This window comes from Pogona vitticeps, chromosome 4 (genome assembly GCF_051106095.1).
Source record: "Pogona vitticeps strain Pit_001003342236 chromosome 4, PviZW2.1, whole genome shotgun sequence".
NCBI classification, from domain to species: Eukaryota; Metazoa; Chordata; class Lepidosauria; order Squamata; family Agamidae; genus Pogona; species Pogona vitticeps.
This window is the reverse complement of record NC_135786.1, coordinates 123,849,753-123,869,165: the sequence shown is the minus strand read 5'-3', so window position 1 is coordinate 123,869,165 and position 19,413 is coordinate 123,849,753. Positions and strand designations below refer to the sequence as shown.

Genomic DNA, 19,413 nt, shown 5'->3' with positions numbered 1-19,413 from the left:
CTTGGCCCGGCGGGAGTGAAAGTACTGTAATGGGAAGCTCAGCCGCTGCTGCGGTCCTTCATCTGCTCCCTTTCTCTCGGCGACGAAGCGGCCGAGACTGCCCCGCGGATCGAGGGAGGGCAGGCATGAGGCGCCAAGGGTCTGCCATCTGGGGTCTGCCACCTAATCAGCGGCAGGCTCCAAAAAAGAGGACAGCCATCGTCCCGAGGAAGAGGCCCGTAATTTAGCCCCCCCCCCCGTTCTGGTTCCCATGGTTACCCCGTGGGGCCTTGCAAGCCGCGCGAGGCCTGCGCGGAGTCCCGGTATTTCCCAGACGGGAAGGGCGGGGTTGGGAGACGTGGCGGCGGAAGCAGGAGCAGGCCGGGAGGGGGGGGTTGTCGCGTCTCAGGAGCTGCAATGGCGGGGGGCTGGGCCGGGTTCTCGGAACAGGATCTTCGGCGACTCCAAGGGCAAGAACTCAAAGGTAATCCCGGCCAGCCGCGGAAGGTCTTAGGACAGTTAGGAGCGGCACCAGCGATGCCGGGAGGGGTGGGGGGGGGAGAGGGTCGGGGGGGGTGGAATATGTACTGGGTAGCGGATGCTGGGCCGAGTTGGTTCCCGGTTCTCAGCAAAGGTGTGAGATTTGGGTTGCTGATCCTTCGTCTTTTGTTCGTGTCCTGGTCTCTTGGGGTGAAGGAAGAAACCCGATAGGTTTCGCTTCTTTACGAAACCTGGAAGCGATTCGTATGACATGGAGGGGGGGGTCAGGATGAGTTTCCTTCTGAATAGTCCGGGATCGGACCCGCCTGCTGTGGGAGGAAAGGAGAACGTCTTTTTGGCATCCCCTGAGGAAAGAGAAATGGCAGTAATCAAATAAAAATCCCCCTCCCCGTTTAGTATGGGGCAAAAATAATTTTTCTCAAAACTCAAATAGCAGAGAAAGTGTAAAATGCAACAGATATTAGCCAGAGCCTGTTACACAGCACAGAACACAGGAAGTCTAATTTAGTTTTACACCACTATCAGTAAACATCAGAGCCTCAGTTTTCCTTACCATATCCTCCATATTCTCTGATTTTGTGAGGATGGAGGCTTCCATGGAATTGCTTTGCAGGAGCTTCCTCAGTCATTTGTTATCTGAGACAGCAGTGACCCAGAATGAATCTAAACGAGGGGCCTCAAACATGCGGCCCGGGGGCCATTTGCGGCCCCCCAGATGATAGTTTGTGGCCCTCGCCTTGCCTGCCCCCACAAAGCGCCCTCACATCCTCTGCTGTCAAGAGTAAAAAAAAGCCTTGCCTCGCTCGCCAGCTCTCTCCCAAGACAGCACCTCTTGCACCCTCCATCCAGAACTGCAGCCTGCCAGTCAGCCCACCTGTCTGTCGGCTAAGGAAACTCCTGGGCGGCTTCCTCAGGCTCTTGCTCTGCTTGGCGGAAAAATCTGATGCGGCCCACCTCACCCAGACTCTGCCAGGAAAATTGAGTTTAAAACCCCTGATCTAAACCCTTACATCTAACCTCATTTAAACAGGCTTGTGGGATACGACCCTTTGTGCTCCTTTGCAGCCTGCCCCTTGTGTTTTCCCATGCCCACAGAAACAGCCATTATTTTAATTCCAGGAATTGGAGCCCTTTGGCCTTCCAGAGGTTTTGGACTTCAGTTCCTGGAAATCATTTCATGACCCTTAAGGGACTGTTAAGTTGAAAACTTCTGGAGGGCCAAGGGTTCCAGACACTTGAATGGAAAGATTGCTTTCTCTTATATAGCTTGATCTAGATGCAGGGAGTCCTATGGAGAAAGGAGGTGCCGAACACCCTGTGAGTGCACCAGAGAAGAAAATGTTGGTTTCCTTTCCAGTCATCCAGCAAACGTTTCCATTGATGTTCTCCAGGAAGCTGTTGGTGTTATGCCGTTCTGTGAACACTTGGTACCCAAAAATTGCTGCTGTGTTATACAAGACTGAATTCTATAATATTTCTGCATAAGAGTTCAGAAGGCCTTGAATGAAGTTGTCCAGCTTCTCATAAATGGTCTTATAGGCCAGATGGGTGGGGAATGAATGAATGAATGAATCAATCAATCAATCAATCAATCAATCAATCAATCAATAAAAATATGTTATTCTCCCATATTTGACAATACTGGAAATTCATTGTATTATTATTTATTGCATTTATCCAGCCTTGTTTCCAGATTTTAAAACACAATTAAACACAAATTAAGATTAAAAAACAAGTTTATAAACAATTAAAAATTGGTAACTTCATAACCAACATTCCTGAGACTGCTTCCTTCGCATTCAGCTAGGGGAGTGCACTGACCTTGCTCCCTCTATTGCTGCTTTCCACATGAAAAGGTTAACAGTCTGAAGGAGAAGCAGTTGTACCTGTATCTCTATGTATATTTGTATGCAAGCCAGAATGTGCTTGTGTGTACACACACGCACACATACCAGGGTCCTGACACTCATAGAGAGCCTACACAAATACTGTTCCTTTTCAGACTGTCACTTTCATGTGTTAAAAAGTGACAACAGCATGCCAGCATAATCTTATTTCATGTGGACCACAGACTCTTACAGAATGCCTGAATAAAACAAATAATGCATAGGAACCAATCAATTGCCATTGTCTCAGGTCTAGGTGTCTCCTGAACCCCACAGAAATAGTAGTTCTAGTCACCATAGGCAAATATATGCATATCTCTTTGCCTTCTACTTTAAAATTATGGTAGATAATGCAGATACAAATAGAAAACACAGCACACTGAGCTCAATATAGCATTGCCTTTAGTAATGTTTTATTACCATAAACTAATTTATTAATTGGTACTGGTGGGTAACTAACCTGTAAAGAACAATGCTGCAATATATGTCCTTACATAATTTACATAGAAACTGAAATCCTGTTGCTTAGTGTAATAAGTCAGCATAGGCCTGCTGAATCAATGAGGATTTGGTGAATCATCTCTTCTGTAAGTTCCACTGACTCAATGGGCTTATTCTAGTTGTTACTTTCTACATTAATAACAGTATTTCAGTCAAGAGCTGTATGACTTACAGAGAAAAAACAACTCCAAGACAAAAAAAAGGGTCAATAAATAATGAATCAGTGAACTCAAGATACTTCTACAGAAAGTACTAGGAATATAAAACTTAAATAACTGACTTTAAACTCACCCATTCTTAAGATAGACTTTATCCTTATTCAGAAATACTTGTGTCACTCCACATAACTGCAAAGTTGACACAGCCTCTAAGAAAGGCCCCTTTACATTGTACCAAGATACGGTAACAGCAGAAATGTCTGACTGATCTAGTACATGTTCCTATCAATTTTTGTCCTTTAGTATGATTATCTCAAACCAGAGATCCTGTTACCGGAAAAGCAAAAGGAGGTTTTAGACTGTCACTTTAATATACCGCTTATGGAAATTTGCAGCTGTAGTAACCAGCAAGTTTCAGATTTCCTAGGGAAGTAAATGTATATTTTCTACTTTTTTTGCTGTTTCCTACAAGCAAAACCAAAGTTAACAGAATGAAAGATCACTGTAGTGCTATGAATTTATATTTTCTGTTTTATAACTTAACATTAACCAGAAGCTAGTAAAACTTACATATAGCCATCTACCTATCTGAAGTATTTTCTTCATTAGCTCATACAGAAAACATGCAGACTTATTTCAAAATTATTCATGTATATTTTATAACTTTGCTTACTTGATAGCTTCTTTGGTTTTCAGTGGAAAAAGCGTATAAATATTTATTGGCTTTAAAAGCTGAATAATGTCAGCTCTAGCAACTGCTCCCCCTCCAATAAACTATTTCTTCCAGTATCCCTGTTTCTTGAAACTCTGGAGGGCTCAGGTGTACTGTTGGTTCCTCAACAAATTTGGCTCTCCATTTTTTTTTCTTTCAAGTGGAGAAGACAAAGTGTATACCAGAGAAAAGAAACATACACACACATTTATAACACAACAGTTTAGGTCTTTAAACAGTGTTAAGAAATATAAGAGCAAATCAGTCTAGTACTTTGAAAATATTAAAAAAACAGGATTTCTCTGAGCTCACTGAACACCATTTAATCCTTATCTTAGCAGGTAAAAAAACAACTTATGCTAGGTGACATTCTCTGGCCATGTGCGAATTCCAATACAGCAGAGGTGTTAGGGTCTGAGTTACATTTATGTACCTCCTATTTTCTGAATTCACTGAGAGTTCCAATGTCCCCCTAAATGACGTCAACCCACGGACAGCCAACGTTTGCTGCTTCTCGGCATCATGGCTTACTGAAATGTCTCAATACATTATCTTGGCTAGGTTATTGAAGCACCTCAGTCACAAAATAGAATAGGTGTATTTGGACAATTTTTCTCCCAACTGTTTTGTGGTTGCAAAAAGAAACCATTAACATGGCAAGTGGCTAAAAAACAGATGTTTTAAAGCACGTTTTGAAGTGAGACTTTTGTAAAATGCTTATATTGTAGCTCTAACTCTTCATGAATTCTGCAAAAAAAATGACTCTGGAGTTCTGAAAGATTCTGTGTGCCTGGATGTGAGTTAAGGTGGTCTAGTTTTTATTTAAACAGAACTCTTTTTAAAAGAAGCCAATAGCAATACTTTCAGTGATATTAATGAAGTCAAACTGCTGCAAGTTCTGCTAATTAGCAGTCATCATTCAGCTTCATGCAGTTTTCTGTTTGTGATGGCACACTGAATCTAATTGCTGGAGAATGAATTTGAATGAATCAGTTTTTTCTTCCACCATCCTTCAGGAAAGATTTTATCACTATTTTGGAACCTTTTAAGACCAATTTTAAAAGTTAAGAGCACAGACAACTACAGACCTTTTCAGACATGACTTATAACATTTGCCTTTCCCGAGAACAAGCACTAATGAGTTTCATTGCTGAATGGGACTTGAACCCAAATCTTCTGAGTTGCATTTCAACACTTTAGTACACCACACTGGTTTTGGTGTCGTAAAAAATAAATATACAGATTCAACACATGTACTCCCGTTAATTTAATTAACATAATTTTCTAACAGATTATGTCCTTCATTTGTTTTTACTAATTTAAAAAATCTTTGCTAATTTTAGAATAGCACAATATTAACATATGTTCCATTCCCCCTACAAACATTAAACATTCAGTGCTAGTGTGCCAAAATGGCTTTACGTTTTGTGTTTTTCCCATACTAAGTATTTGGAGCAAGTAACTGTTCCACACATGCAATAACCTAACTTTTGTTTATTTATGCTCTTTAGATCCATGTGAGCATCCTCCTGAACAGCATCGGCTGCCTTCTGTAAATAGAAATCGCCAGCATCTGCAGTGTAAAAAAGCAGTCAAGCCGATACGTAAGAAAATGGAATTGCTGGATGGATCATCGACCTTGCCACCTTCAGAGCAAAGGCTTTCAGGGCCCAAGCTGAATTGCTCATCTCCACAAACATCTGTATCACCATCTCTGTCAACAGGAGAACAACAAAATACCAGCAATCAACAGGTTCAATCTGGACTTGAAGTAGCACAACTCAAAAAACCTTGTAATGGTGAATCCCCTGCAGAGTCATGTCATAAATTGGGGGAAAAGAAAATGGAACTGTTAGTAAGTCTATAATAATACTGCAAGAATTTTATTATTGCTAATAAATCAGTTGCATATTTGTACATGTACAAAACTGGCTATGCACCAGATTTTGTAATGATGTTAGGATAATATTGAGAACTGTTTTTGCATTTTCTCTACTTTGGTGTGTTTTGCTTGTAGAACTATATCTGATCAGTTCTTCAGCTTTCTTGTTCAAACATGCAACCATTTGAATATCTTTGAATGCAAGCAAAACAATGGCTCAGTGTCCTTAATTGCAAGGAGATTGTTGCAGAAATACCTCCATATGATTAGTATTATGGTTCAAAATAGTTTTAAAAACTTTATGTTAAAAGAATAAAGCAAAATCAAAGCATGCTGCTTATATACCAACCCATAGTCCTTCAAGCACTCTCTGGGCGGTTTACAAATTAATTATGTAGGCTACACATTGCTCCCCCCCCCCCCCGAGAGCTGGGTACTCATTTTACCGACCTCGGAAGGATAGAAGGCTGAGTCAACCTTGAGCCGGCTACCTGGGATTGAACCCCAGGTTGTGAGCACAGTTTTGGCTGCAGTACAGTGGTTTAACCACTGTTCATGTTGGGTTATCTGATGTGGAGGCCCAGCCCATTCCAGTGCTTTTTGGAAAATCTGTTAAAATGGTTGCACACCAAGAATTTTCGTGTATCTGTAGATTGGTAATGGTTAGCAAACAGTCTTTTCAACCCTGTTCACCTGAGGTTTCCCTAAATACAATTTGGAAACTACCAGTACAAAGGATAGCAAATATGGTAAGGGGCCTTATAACAAATCAGACTAGTGGACCGTCTAAGTCAGAATTATTTACAGTAACTGATTGCCCTTTTGTAAATATTTTTAGAGGGTTCATTCCAGGACAGAGATTGAACCTAGAGCATTATATGTAAATAATGTGTTCTCTTTTGACCTATAGGCCTATGCTTTATTTAAGCTACAGAAATTGTGTCAGGGATCAAGATATCAAGGATGTGTTCTCAAATCAGTGCAGAGTTGAATACCTACCTTTCTGATCTCTATGCTATATTCTAGAACTGGCTGATCACGTAGTCTGCAGGTATCTGAACTCTTTAACTAGCAAAGTAACTAGATAAATTAGCATAATCTGGTTCTTATTTTCCTGCCTGTTGGCATAATAATGATAAACATGAATTTACTGTTAAACTTTATATGCAATTAAAGATTAAAGCCTTGGGCCTGCATTATATGCATATAGTCAGGGCAGGTTCCTGGCTTTGTCCCTAATGCTGTGCTCCTGGGCTAAGCTTGCAGCTCCCCACTAGTGACTTTTTGTATTGTGTTCAGAGATCTAAATAGAAAGCTCTACCTGACAGCTGCTGATCATACATTGAGGCTTGTTGAGATCTGAATTACTGAGAATATTGGAATTCCAGATACCAGTCACAGTTGCTAGCAGTGTGTTTATAGGAACTGTATTGTTTCTGTATTTTAACATAATGGGGAATGTAAAACTAAATAGCATTTTACCATGAATATATATATCCAACAAATACAGTATGTATTATGGACAAGTATATTGTTTGCTGTAAAATCTGCCCACAGTTTGAAAACTCATCACAAAAAATCATTTTAGGAGAGAAATTATGCTAAATGAATGAGGAAGAGACCAGCTTATTGAATAATATCTACTAAAAATGCAGTGTATGCACACCTTGAGATCTAACTTTGATATTTGGATTTCAAAAATGAAAATACTCTCTGCCCTTCATTTGAAACAAACCCTTGGATGTCCTGTCTAATGTTAGCAAGTTAGAATATGAAGTAGCTTCTGAATCCTTTCTAGAGAAACTGAAAAACTAGTAACATACTGTATAATATATTGGAGTGCATACATTTGTATTCCAAACACAGGCCTGCTATTATAGCAAGCAACTGGAATTATTCCAGTGTTTCAGAAGCAATTGAAAGACACATTATAGAAATTAATTGTACTGAAGGTTAGTTCAGGGAAGGATGGAAAGGGAAGATATTTCCCCACTAATTCTGTTACTTTATCAATGTTCAGGCAGGAGAGGTCACGGTGGCAGATCCTTCAGGAGGAACAGAAGCTTATGGAAGAAAAGAACAAACGCAAGAAAGCCCTCCTGACTAAAGCAATTGCTGAAAGGTACGTGTGGTGTGTTGCACAGTCTTTTCCCTTTGGAGCGTGAAGTTACTATTCTAATGGTTACATCTTGGAAGATGCCAGCTTGATTTAAAAAAAAAAACTGCCCACTTTTCTTTCTAACAAAGACTGCAATCCTAAGTATTTGCCTGAATTGTGTTGAAAATCAAGGGATGCACTTCAATGCGAATGTTTGAAACTGTACTGAAGGAAGAAATTGTTATTTTTGAGGAAAGCAAACGTTTGTAAGAGTTGAACATTGAACAAGTGATCAGTACTTTCTTCCTGTATTTTTATATAGTTACAATAATGTGCCATCAAGTCAGTTCTGACTTCTGGCAAAATTTTGGGTTTTCCAAGTAGAAAATACTCAGAAGTGATTTACCATTCCCTTCTTCTGGGGATGCCCTGAGACTGGGTCTGGCTCTACTCGCAGAATGCACACTGGGGAATCAAACTCCCAACATCTGTGCAACCAGATACCTGAACGTCTCCAGTCAGTTAGCTAATATAGCTATACTAGGTGGCAAAGAAATTAGGTACAGATAGAAATAGCTGTACCAAGGATATAAAACTTGTAAACTAGTCTGTTCTAAAAACAATTGATATGTCTTCAAATGTTTCTTCATAACTTAGGACTAGACTCAGTGTTCACTGATGAAGTGGGGAGGAAGCACAGACATCTTGGCTGAACTGTGTTTATATATATACAATAGAGGAAAACAGTTCTAAAACTTCCTATCCATTTTTCACCAGTTATAAGAAGCAACCCTGTGCCCTGCTGAAATATAGTCCTCTATCCTGTTGTGTGGGTCTGCACAATGGATGTGATGTCACCGCACACTTTGTAATGGAAAAAAGAGCTCTTTAATTAGTATCAATTTGCCAGCCATGATATCGCTTCCTTTGTACAAGTAGAGTTCCACAACAGGATACTGGCCACTGGATTATTTTTAACAGCAAAAAATAAATAAAAGATGTTCATTTCTTCACCAGATCTAAAAGAACTCAGGCTGAAACAGTGAAGTTAAAGCGTATCCAAAACCAGCTTCAAGCTCTAGATGACATGGTATCTGCTGATATTAGAATCCTGAGAAATAAGATTGACCAGGCAAGCTTGGATTATTCATATGCTCGGTAAGAAATTGGCATAGAAGAATGTGAATTGCTTATATGATGCACTGCCTTTCTGTTAGCCCTTTTTAAAAATCAAATTGTTCAAGAAATTGTAGCACTACAATGTTCTGCTTTTTAAAATGAAATGTACTTTTAATTGTCTAAAATTATACAGTGGACTCTCTACTTATGGAATTAATCCGTATTGGAACAGTGGCTGCAAGTCGAAAAGTCTGTAGGTCGAATCTCCATTGACCTACAATGCATTGAAAACCGATTAATCCCATAACCAGCGGTTTTTATTCTATTTTTGTTCCATTTTGGTTTTTTTCTGGTCTGTAAGTCGATTCTCCGGCTGCAAGTCGAATCTAAATTTTGTGGCCAGAGAAGTCTGTAACTCGAAAAGTCTGTAAGTCGAGCCGTCTGTAAGTCGAGGGTCCACTGTATTGTGGAATTCTCATCTTACCAATATCTACTATCATCATGACTGGGTTTATGTCCTGGTAAAGGGGAGTAACTATTCAAGGCTTTTCTGTCACTACTATTAAATATTTTATTCTTCTTGGCATATTTTATTGGGCATAAGCCATTTAAAAAATGACAAAATGTTGCTTGTTGTTTTTTAGGGCTGTTTGGCCATGTTCTGAAGATTTTTCTTCCTAACGTTTTGCCAGTCTCTGGCCAGCATCTTCAGAGGACAGCAGTTAGAACTCTGTCTGTGTTCTGGTGTATTTCTGCCATACATCAAAGGGGGCACAGGACCATATAGGGAAATTTTTGAAAAAACACAATCTACAAACAATATTCAGGGCCACCACAAAAATACAACAAATGATACGGTCATCAAAGGTCAAAAGGGACCCCCTCACTACTGCAGGAGCATACTGGATACTTTGCAGTTGTGGCCAGGTATATATTGTGACCACAAAACGCAGCAGCCACACCAGAATCAAAGAATATGAGAGACACTGCAGACTAAAGGAACTGGAAAAATTGACAGTAGCTGAATGTGCCCTGAAACAAGCTGGACCTGAAATTCTATTTCAAAACACAGAAGTACTGGACAACACCAGCAATCGTTATGTTAGGCTACATAGGGAAGCCACTGAAATCCAGAAACACCAGCAGAGCTTCAACAAAAAGGAAGAAAGTCTAAAACTCAACAAAGCCTGGCTTCCTGCACTGAAAAACACAGCCTGCAAAAGGTCAACAAACTGGCCAGCCACAAGGACCGGTGATTACTGTACACAAAAGACTAGCTAACAACACCCATCAATCACGGTGACATATCATCTTCTACCTTATCACAACAATACACCTATAAGAAAAACACTCTGATCACCATAATTACCCAATCTCCTGAAAAGGACGAAAAGCTGATCCCACAGCTACAAATACTCAACTATCTCACAAACTACACCAGAACACAGACAGAGTTCTAACTCCTGTCCTCTGAAGAGACTAGCAAAACATTAGGAAGAAAAACCTTCAGAACACGGCCAAACAGCCCAAAGCACCTACAACATCCATTGGATCCTGGCTGTAATAGCCTTTGAGAATACAAATGACATAATGCATCAGTACTACAGGCAAAAGCAAAAGAGAAAGTACTAAATTTTCTGTATTGTTAATCACATTTTTAATTTATTTGCATTTTAACCCAAATTATTGGTTACATAGGTCTTCTTTCAATTATTTGATAGTTTCAGTGTTATTTCAGCCATTATGTTGAGAGAGTTGTTCTTGTGGTTGAAAAATAACTATTTTCAAATTTAATTGATTAATTAATCATGGAAATGTTTACCTCACTGTTCAAAAAGATTCTTAATGTAGAAATCTTTTGTCTCTCCAAAAACTAAGCCGGAAGTGGGGATGGGCACAAACTGCCAAGTGTCAAGAGAATCCCCACCTGCCTCTGTAATTTAAAAGTTGTAAGGGAAAACTGGTTGCTTGTCATGTTTGCCATGAAGAGTAGAACTCTTTATGGCAAAAATGGAGAAAATCACTCTCTGAAAAATGTGATGTTGATGATACACTGCAACATTTTGTTCCTGATACCATTTGTTATGCTCTTAATTTTGAGTTTAATTTCTCATTTATTTCAACAGTGATTTTCATCTGATTCTGTTGGCTAAGCATTCAATTTGATATGTGCTGCTCTACCCACTTTTCTTTAATCTGCTCTACTGTTTTGTTGTGCAGACTGAAATTATGTATCTGCTCATGTTTGTAGAATACGTACAGTAATGTTACCAATGACTTAAGGCTGTTCCTCTTGTAGGAAGAGATATGACAAGGCAGAAACTGAGTATGTGGCTGCAAAACTGGATTTTCAAAAGAAAACTGAAGTCAAAGAACAGCTCACAGAGCATTTGTGCACAATCATACAACAAAATGAGCTTCGAAAGGCACAAAAACTGGAGGAGTTAATGCAACAGCTGGAAGTAGAGGCAGATGAAGAGAATCTGGAACTTGAGATAGAGGTGGAGCAGATGTTGCAACAGCAGGATTTAGAAGCTAAAAGGCAAATGGAATCACAGAAGTTTGCTCCTGTTGATATTGGAAATTCCATTCCTCAGACTACCAGTAATGAACAGGGGAACCAAAGCCACATGGTTTCAGAAATATTAGTGGCACAGACCACATATTCCCACACAAATGCCCAAGGTCAAACAATAAACTCTGTTTTAGAAGAGACGATGGTTCATACATCACAGGAGGATTGACTCTATTAAACTAGCCCATTGCTGTTCTCTTTTCACTAATATGGTTTAGACTTTGGCAGCTCCCATTCCATTGTTAGAAGACACCTCTGAAGCATAGCTTGTGATAACACTAATCCTTTCCATGAATCACCGGTTTATTTGCATGATCCATGTTTCCTTCTTGCTTACCTTCTCTGAATTGCTGTCATCAAGCAAATGGAAGGAGAGTGGAAAGAAAAACACATCAGTAGTATAGTTGTTACATTTCAAAAAACCAAACCAGTTGTGTAAGGTATGAAGACGTCTGTGACACAAGGTCAAATTAGATCATACTTTCATGACTGGCTTTTGACTCTTCTAATGTTCAATGGGCATTTCTTCAGTGCCAGCACAATTAGATGAGAAGACTAAAGCAATTGGTAAATTCTGTCAGTAGAAGTGATTAAGAATAGTGAAGAGTACAACACAAATCTATTCTCTGAGGGTTGGCCTTTCCCAGTGCACTGCCCTCTTGGGGAATTGGACTGTTTCTTTCAGTATTCCACTCTGCCTAGGACTGATGAGATTTGACGTTTGAAATATGTGAAGATTACTAGGATGGAAAACCTAAGATGAAATGATTGCACCTTATTTTGTGTAACTGATGCTTGTATGTAGATTTTTACAAGGCTTATTCCTCTGCAAGGTTTGTGAAGTCATCTGCTGGGGAGATTTTTTAAGAAGCTGAACTTTCCTACTTGTGTTCTGAGGCTCCCATGACTCCTGTATACAGTGGTGCCTCGCTAGACGATTGCCTCGTGAGATGAAAAACCCGCAAGACGATCACTATGGTGCCTCACAAGACTTTTTTTCTATGACCGTGCTTTGCAAGACTTTTGGTTTTTTTAGACCGATGCTTCACAAGACAGTTTTATTTTTTAGACTGATGCATAGGGAGCCTCGCAAGACGATTTTTCACAAGACGACGATTTTCGCGGAATGAATTAAAATCATCTTGCGAGGCACCGCAGTAATCCCTTTCATCGCCAGGAACAATTGGTCTTGTGCTGATGATTTTAAACAAAGATTTCCCCTTCTGTTCCATGGATCCCACAGCTTTCCAAAGCATCAGCTTTCCGCAGGTGTATGAACAGCATTTCAGCCTGCTCAGGATTTTTTTGTTCTGTTTTGTTAGGGATTTTTTTTTCTTAAAACAGAACATACAAATAGAATAGAACTTGCAGTCAATAGCAGTGGATTTTGTTACTTTTTAAATTAATCATTGGATATTCAAGTTAGGATTTTTTTTAAAAAAAAATCATCTATCTTTAATTACCATAGTCTTCAGGTGTTTTTTCATAGAATTCCATATAGTGCCAAAGATGCTTGTTGTATTTTGTCATTTTTGCAATTAATAAACATATCAAGAAAATTTTAATTGCCTTTTTGTGATGTTCCAATTGCTTTTCTTAATTTTTTTGTTAATTTTTCTTGTAGTGGACATCCCTAGGTCTACTAGGACATCATATATTACAGAAGCTGAGGAAGAAGCAAAATCCAAAGTGTGTGTCTATGTGCGCATGCAGATTTTTTGTGCCAGACAGGAGGAGTCTGTGTGCCTTGACAAGATAGTGGAGGAGTTTCCATACAGGGCACAGCTGTTCAATCTTCTACATCCTTCCATATCTAGTTGTGAACACTGCCACCCACTCCAAGAGTCAGGCGGAGAGTGGCCACTCCTCTGTATGGATATCCATGGGCTCCAGACAAGAAGGCTGAGGCACCTCCAATGTTATTGAGAGGGATATAGGATTTACCGGCCTGATTCCCTCACTGGCAACCCCCACCTTCCAAGTCATGTCATTGGCAGTCAATGACAGTGAACTGAGTCTTCTTGGGATCTCCAGTTGACTTCACTGGGGACAGAGGGAATAAAAAATACAGGGCAGTAAAAAGTCCTTTCCTAAATCTGTGTCCCCTAGTGTCTTTCAGGGAGGGCTTGTACCATGTCCTTGCCTGGGCGCTGAGTCAATCTCTCTTGCAGATGCTCCAGTATTCCCATTGGCACTGTCCTCCAGTGTTGTTTCTGCATGGGAGTCTGGATGGGAGGTGGAGGCTGTGTAGGACCTTGTTAACCATGGTTTGTGTAGCTTGGTCTTTTGGGTCTTGAGGTAGCCTGGGCTTTTGCTGTCCCTTTAGATACCCATAGCTCTGCTAGAACCTCAACCAAATAGGTGGTCACCAGCACTTCCTCCAAGTCAACCCAATACATCTCTTCTCCTGATCCCTTTGTTTTCATCCCTCCTGGTTCCTGCTCTCCTCCTCTTCCTATCTCCTCCACCTTTAACTTTATAGCCTTCACATAGCCCAGTTCCCTCTTACTAGGCCAGGTGTGAGTCCTTATCATTCCCTACAACTACCTCCTACTCCTGGGTGGGCAAGCTGATCCCAGCACCTGCCTGTGATATGGTGGTCTCCAGGTCCAGAACACCATCCATCAGGAGCCAGTGGTAAAACGTGCAGTGGCATATTATCATTAAATAGTGAGTTCTCGCTTGTATTTTTGTTTGTGCATCAATCCATCTGACTGGTGCTCAGTAAGGAAACCAAGTAGAACTCAATAATTAGTGGCAATTTTGCCACTATGATTTATTTATTTTATTTAAAATATTTTCAGTGGGACCCCTGTATCCCTGGGGGATCATAGAATTGCATCCTTACAAAAGTCCTTAGATGATCCTTAAAATGTCAAAGCTTATGGTTGCAAATTTTAAATTAGAAAAAAATTAGTGCCAAATCTGGCCTGCCTCTACCATCTGTATCTCCTCTGCCCATTCAAATAGGTCATTGAGTCCAGTCCCTGTCAAGGAGGCACAGTGTGGAATGAAACTCCCAACTACTGGCTCCACAGCTGGATGCTAAAGCACCGAGCTATTTAGCAGTTCTCACTCCAAGAGCTATTGTAAATGTTACATTTTTCCTACCTTTATTTCATTCACTATAAACATACCCTTTTCCGTGTTGAACTGATCTGTGCAAAATAATTCTGCAGTTTGAGTCTTAAAAATATATGGAGGGTGCCTATATGTGTGTTCGCACAACACAGAAAGAGACATGCATACAGTCATAAAAAAGAAAGTACACCCTTTGAATTCTATGGTTTTATATATCTGGACATAATAAAAATCATCTGGTCCTTGGCCGGTCCGAAAATTAGGTAAATGCAACCTCAGATGAACAAGACATGACCGATTATTTATTTATTTATATTTATTTATTTATTTATTTATTGGATTTATATACCGCCCCATAGCGCTACAAGCACTCTCCGGGCGGTTTACAATTTTAATTATAAAGGCTACACATTTATTTATTTAATTTATATGCTGCAAATAAAGCCTTAATGGAGAAGCGGGGGGGGGGGGGGCAGTGAAAGGAACTAGGGCCAAACTTATGACTGGAGCAACAGGAGCAACTAAGCTCCCCTTTGGACTGCATGGCATGAGGTTACAGCATTGTATCTCATTCCCCTGCCATAATAAAAAAAAAAGGTTCCAGCAGCAATGACAGCCTGGGGTCTATGGAGCCTGTGGTGGAGGAGACCCATCTGGCCACTCCCATCCCAGGCAGTGGTGGTAGTCTTTCCCTTTTATTTCTGCAAGAGAAAAATGTTGACCAGCGGTGTTAGGCTGGTGTTAAAGGCACAACCGTAGAGCCAGGGTGAGAAAGGAGCAGCTGGAAAATAGGCCAATTATCCTTTTCATGGTGCTCAACAACTAAATGATATAACTTGAACATATTAGCAAAATAAGAGACAACCTCCTTAAATATTTCAAGAATAGCTCGTTTGATCTCTTGTGTAGTTTTTTTAAAATAAAAAAAGACAGATCTTCAAAATGGTTCTGGAAGGAAAGATAAAATGAGTAGCAGAGCAAGACAGGCAATAATATCTTAGTGGGAAGTCTTGTGCATGATGTTGCATTTTCTTTTCAGTCAGTAACATCAATGTCATTCGCAATTAAACAACAGCTGAGGCATACTTCTTACTGAAGAGGTAAACGTGGTCTGAGTTGTGGCACTTCAAGAGACCTATATGACTGGATGCTGTTCCACACAAAAGGAAAATGTTAGAGGAAATTGTATGTAGGGAATTCTTCTGAATGGTAGTACAGTCAGTCAAGTGTGTCCCCTCGTAGAACTTGAAATGGTATAGCTCAGACACTGATTTGCTATTTAAATAAGAACTACGTATATGTTTCTAATGTCTTCCAGAAGAGGTATTACAGAAGATGCTTCTACTGGGATAGGAAAGGTGATTGCTTTTGAATGTGCTGTTTCAAAAAGTTGATTAGTTCCAGGAATCTGTTTTTAATATCTGTTGGATAGTTTTTTCATATTAGTTGGCTTCTGATGGACAGACTCCTTAAGTGTTTTAAAGTTATAGATGGGAAAATACTGTGAGACTGTAGAAGTGACCTCACCCACCACCGTCAGGGAATTGTAGTAAAAGTGAAGTGGTGGCCTTCTAGAATGCATTACAATAAGATGGAGAATGTTTGGCTCTCCAGATGGTGTTGGGCAGCAGCATACATTCCATCATACAGCATTATGTCTCAGTATGATGGAATGATGTAAGCAATCATCCCAGTGCCATGTACGGCCCTATCTGCATTAGAGTATATACAGTGGGGTCTCGACTTACGAACGGCTCGACATACGAACGTTTCGACTTACGAACTGCTCTCATAGGAATATATGGACTCAACATGCGAACTTAGATTTGAGTTATGAACTCTTTTCTTTCCTTTTTTTAAAAGCTAAGTCATCTTAGGTTAAAAGGAAAAAAGGAAAAAATATCCCCTTCTAGTGGCAGAAGGCAGAATAGCAGCTTCCCATTAGTTTCTATGGACGAAAAGAGCAGATAGGGATTAAATGGTTTTCAGTGCATTCCTATGGGAAATGCAGATTTGACTTACGAACTTTTCGACCTGAGAACTGCCTTCCAATACAAATTAAGTTCGTAAGTCGAGACCCCACTGTATGTGACCTTGCCCTAAAGCCTTAGTGGGCTTTCTCTTTAATTACACATCTCCAGAGGCAGGCAAAATTGCAAGACTGGCCTATGTTGTAATAGATCTGCAATTAGTTGTTTGTAGCATCCATTGCACTTGTGTCTGAGGCTTGTCATCAGGAGTGGGTAAAGTTCAGCCCTCCAGATGTTGTTGAACACTCACCAGCTCTAGCTAGTACAGCCGATGGTAAGAGTTGTTGTTCAACAACATCTGGAGCGTGTGCTTTGCACTTCTCCCTCAAGGATGCTAATAGGATGAAATGTAACACCATTGGCAAGCATAGTAAGCTTGGTAGGCAAAAAAATGATCATTTTGCTTTCAGTTTTCTCAGTGTTAGTACATTCTGATACAAAATAATGTTCACCAATTCTAGGAAGGAACTTCCATGTTTTTCTGTATTCTCGGCCTGTAGTCACTTCTTTGAACCCTCTCTTCAGCATCTTTTCCCACTCTTTCATAAAAATCTGTCAATTAAGATTTAGACTACTTCATTTTGATCCCCTTCTTGATAATTTGATCCCCTTCTTGGTTAGTCAACGTGTTAGCACAAAAATGCGGAATATTAGCAGGTTTAGCAGAGTATTTAAGCAGTCCAGGTAGTCGAGAATAACTCACACACACACCAGCAGCTTCTCCTCCACCAACGTGTATTTACAAGGTATTTAGAGCAGTTCAGTCTGCCAGCATAACAGGTAGCAATCATCACCAAGCAGGAAGATACATCATCTGTTCATTTCACACATATATACACATCCAGATCTGCTTGTGCCCAATCATATTACGTGTTGCATCATCCACAGGTTGCATCATGCATGAGTCAGCACTGCTGAGTCATCATGACTCAGTTTTAACACATCTGTTCATCATGGCTGCTCATTAATATACTTTATTCTGTTCAGACCTTTAAATTACCTTGACACAACGGAGTGGTACCTGATCATCATTCCCTTTCATAGCAGAGTTGGTGCCTCAAGGTTGACAGAAATGAAGCCCAGATGGGTCCACTGCAAAACAAAATAGAGGTAGTACACTCAAGGAAACCTCCAGATCACTGGTTATAGGGAGAATAGAAACTTGTTACAGGAGCTTCCAGGCACAATTCAGAGTTCTGGTTTTAACTTGAAAACCCCTAAACAATCTGGATCCAAACTATTTGTAACTACAGTATGTGTATCAGCCTCCCTAGGCTTTAAAATCTTTGCAGGGGGTCTTTCTCTTAGTGCCGCTGCTGTCATAGGTATGCTTGGTGCAGGCAGGACAGAAGGCTTTTTCAGTGGCTGCTCCCAGGTCATGGGATTCCCTTCCATAGGAGACCAAGTTGCGACATCCTGTCTATCCTTTCACCAGCCTATAAAGACCTTCCTTTTCAGGGAGGTTTTTAATAAATGAAGCTTGCAGACTGCTACTGCAGAAGGGATTTTTAAGGAGAGAATTGCTCTTTTATCCTTTTGAAATACAGTGGTGCCTCGCATAGCGACGATAGGAATGCATTGAAACCCCTTCAATGCGTTCCTATGGGCTTCAGACTCCCCTTAAACGAAAATCCTCCATACGACGGCCATTTTCGCTGCCCGGTAAGTGAGGAATCCATCCCAGAAAACAGCAGGCGGCCATTTTTTTTTTACCCGGTGACCATTTTGGAACTGCCGATCAGCTGTTAAAAAATCATCGCTTTGCGATTATCAGAAAGCGAAACAGGGTACTGATCATCGCAGAGCGATTTTCCCTATTTAAAACATCACAATGCAATCACTTTTGCGATCGCAAAATCTTCGTCACTATGCGATTTCATCGTTAAACGGGGTGCGCGTTAAGCGAGGCACCACTGTATGTGTGTTTTAATAGGGCTTTTCCTGTTTTTTCAATAATAAGTTTAATTGTTTGTTAATGATGTGATGCTTATATATTGTAATTGTTTTAATGTTAATGTTTTTTAAAATATTTGTAAGCCACTTTGAGTTCCTTTAAAAAGAGAAGGCCTGGGTAGAAATCAGTCAAATAAACATACATGCAGAAGTAGCAAGATGATGATGATGATGATGATGATGATAGCAACCAGAAGTGATATCTACCCTCCAAGTGAGAACTGTATGCTCACTGCTCACGAGGAATCAAGGTGTACTGAGTTGCAGTCAAAAAAATAAAACAGAAGACCAAGCGTAAACTGGGTAAAGCGTATGAGGTCTCTAACAGTTTATATAATAGTCTGGAAACCTCTGACCTCTGGGGGCTTTATTCAGGCTGCCCTCTTTCAATAATTTTGTCAGCTTACGTTTGCTCTCTGCTGGCAATTCTTCAGTCCTTGTGATACTTTTAGGGCTGCTAAAATTGAGTGCATCCTTTTTAGGTGTACTACGCCTTCTTTGACCTGTCTTTTACCTTTCAGCTGTTTCTAAAGCACCTTTGAGCATTTTTGCAATGCTATGCCTTATCATCCTGTCCTTCCATGTTGTTCCTCTCATCTTACACTACCATAATAGCCTCAAGAGTGACTGCTGAGTATACTGGTTCTCCATCTCTTGCTCCTACTGGGACTCCAAACACAGTTGTTCTAAAAATCAGCAGTTAAATTCTATCCATACAAAAATGTGATTTATTTGGCACAGAGAATAGTTTCTGCTATTTATGTTTGTGTCAACCTGTGAAAGGGTCAATTTAGCATGATATTTCACATTGAAAACAGTGTTGCACAAGAAGTACTATTTTGGAATGCTTTCTGAAACTTCTGCTTACATACAGTGGTGCCTCGCATAACGTTTGCTTCGTTTAACATTTTTTTCGCTTAACGTTTATTTTTTCAGAG

The 19,413-nt window shown here is 40.2% G+C and overlaps 1 protein-coding gene across 1 annotated transcript; it reads left to right on the top strand.

The window, feature by feature from the left end:
- Positions 1 to 347: 347 nt before the first annotated feature.
- Positions 348 to 12,976, top strand: GORAB (golgin, RAB6 interacting). Its single transcript, XM_020814706.3, has 5 exons — positions 348 to 463; positions 5,249 to 5,588; positions 7,640 to 7,741; positions 8,735 to 8,875; positions 11,136 to 12,976. Exons 1-5 carry the CDS (start codon positions 397 to 399, stop codon positions 11,578 to 11,580), a joined length of 1,095 nt encoding a protein of 364 aa, XP_020670365.3. The 5' UTR covers positions 348 to 396; the 3' UTR covers positions 11,581 to 12,976.
- The last annotated feature ends 6,437 nt before the right edge of the window (positions 12,977 to 19,413 follow it).

What these genes read in the sequence shown, in the direction of transcription:
- GORAB (XM_020814706.3), top strand. Translation starts at nt 397, where the DNA reads ATGGCGGGGGGCTGGGCCGGGTTCTCGGAACAGGATCTTCGGCGACTC. An exon ending in GGGGAAAAGAAAATGGAACT is followed by an intron (nt 5,589 to 7,639) that starts GTTAGTAAGTCT and finishes ATCAATGTTCAG; the next exon opens with GCAGGAGAGGTCACGGTGGC. An exon ending in ACTAAAGCAATTGCTGAAAG is followed by an intron (nt 7,742 to 8,734) that starts GTACGTGTGGTG and finishes TTTCTTCACCAG; the next exon opens with ATCTAAAAGAACTCAGGCTG.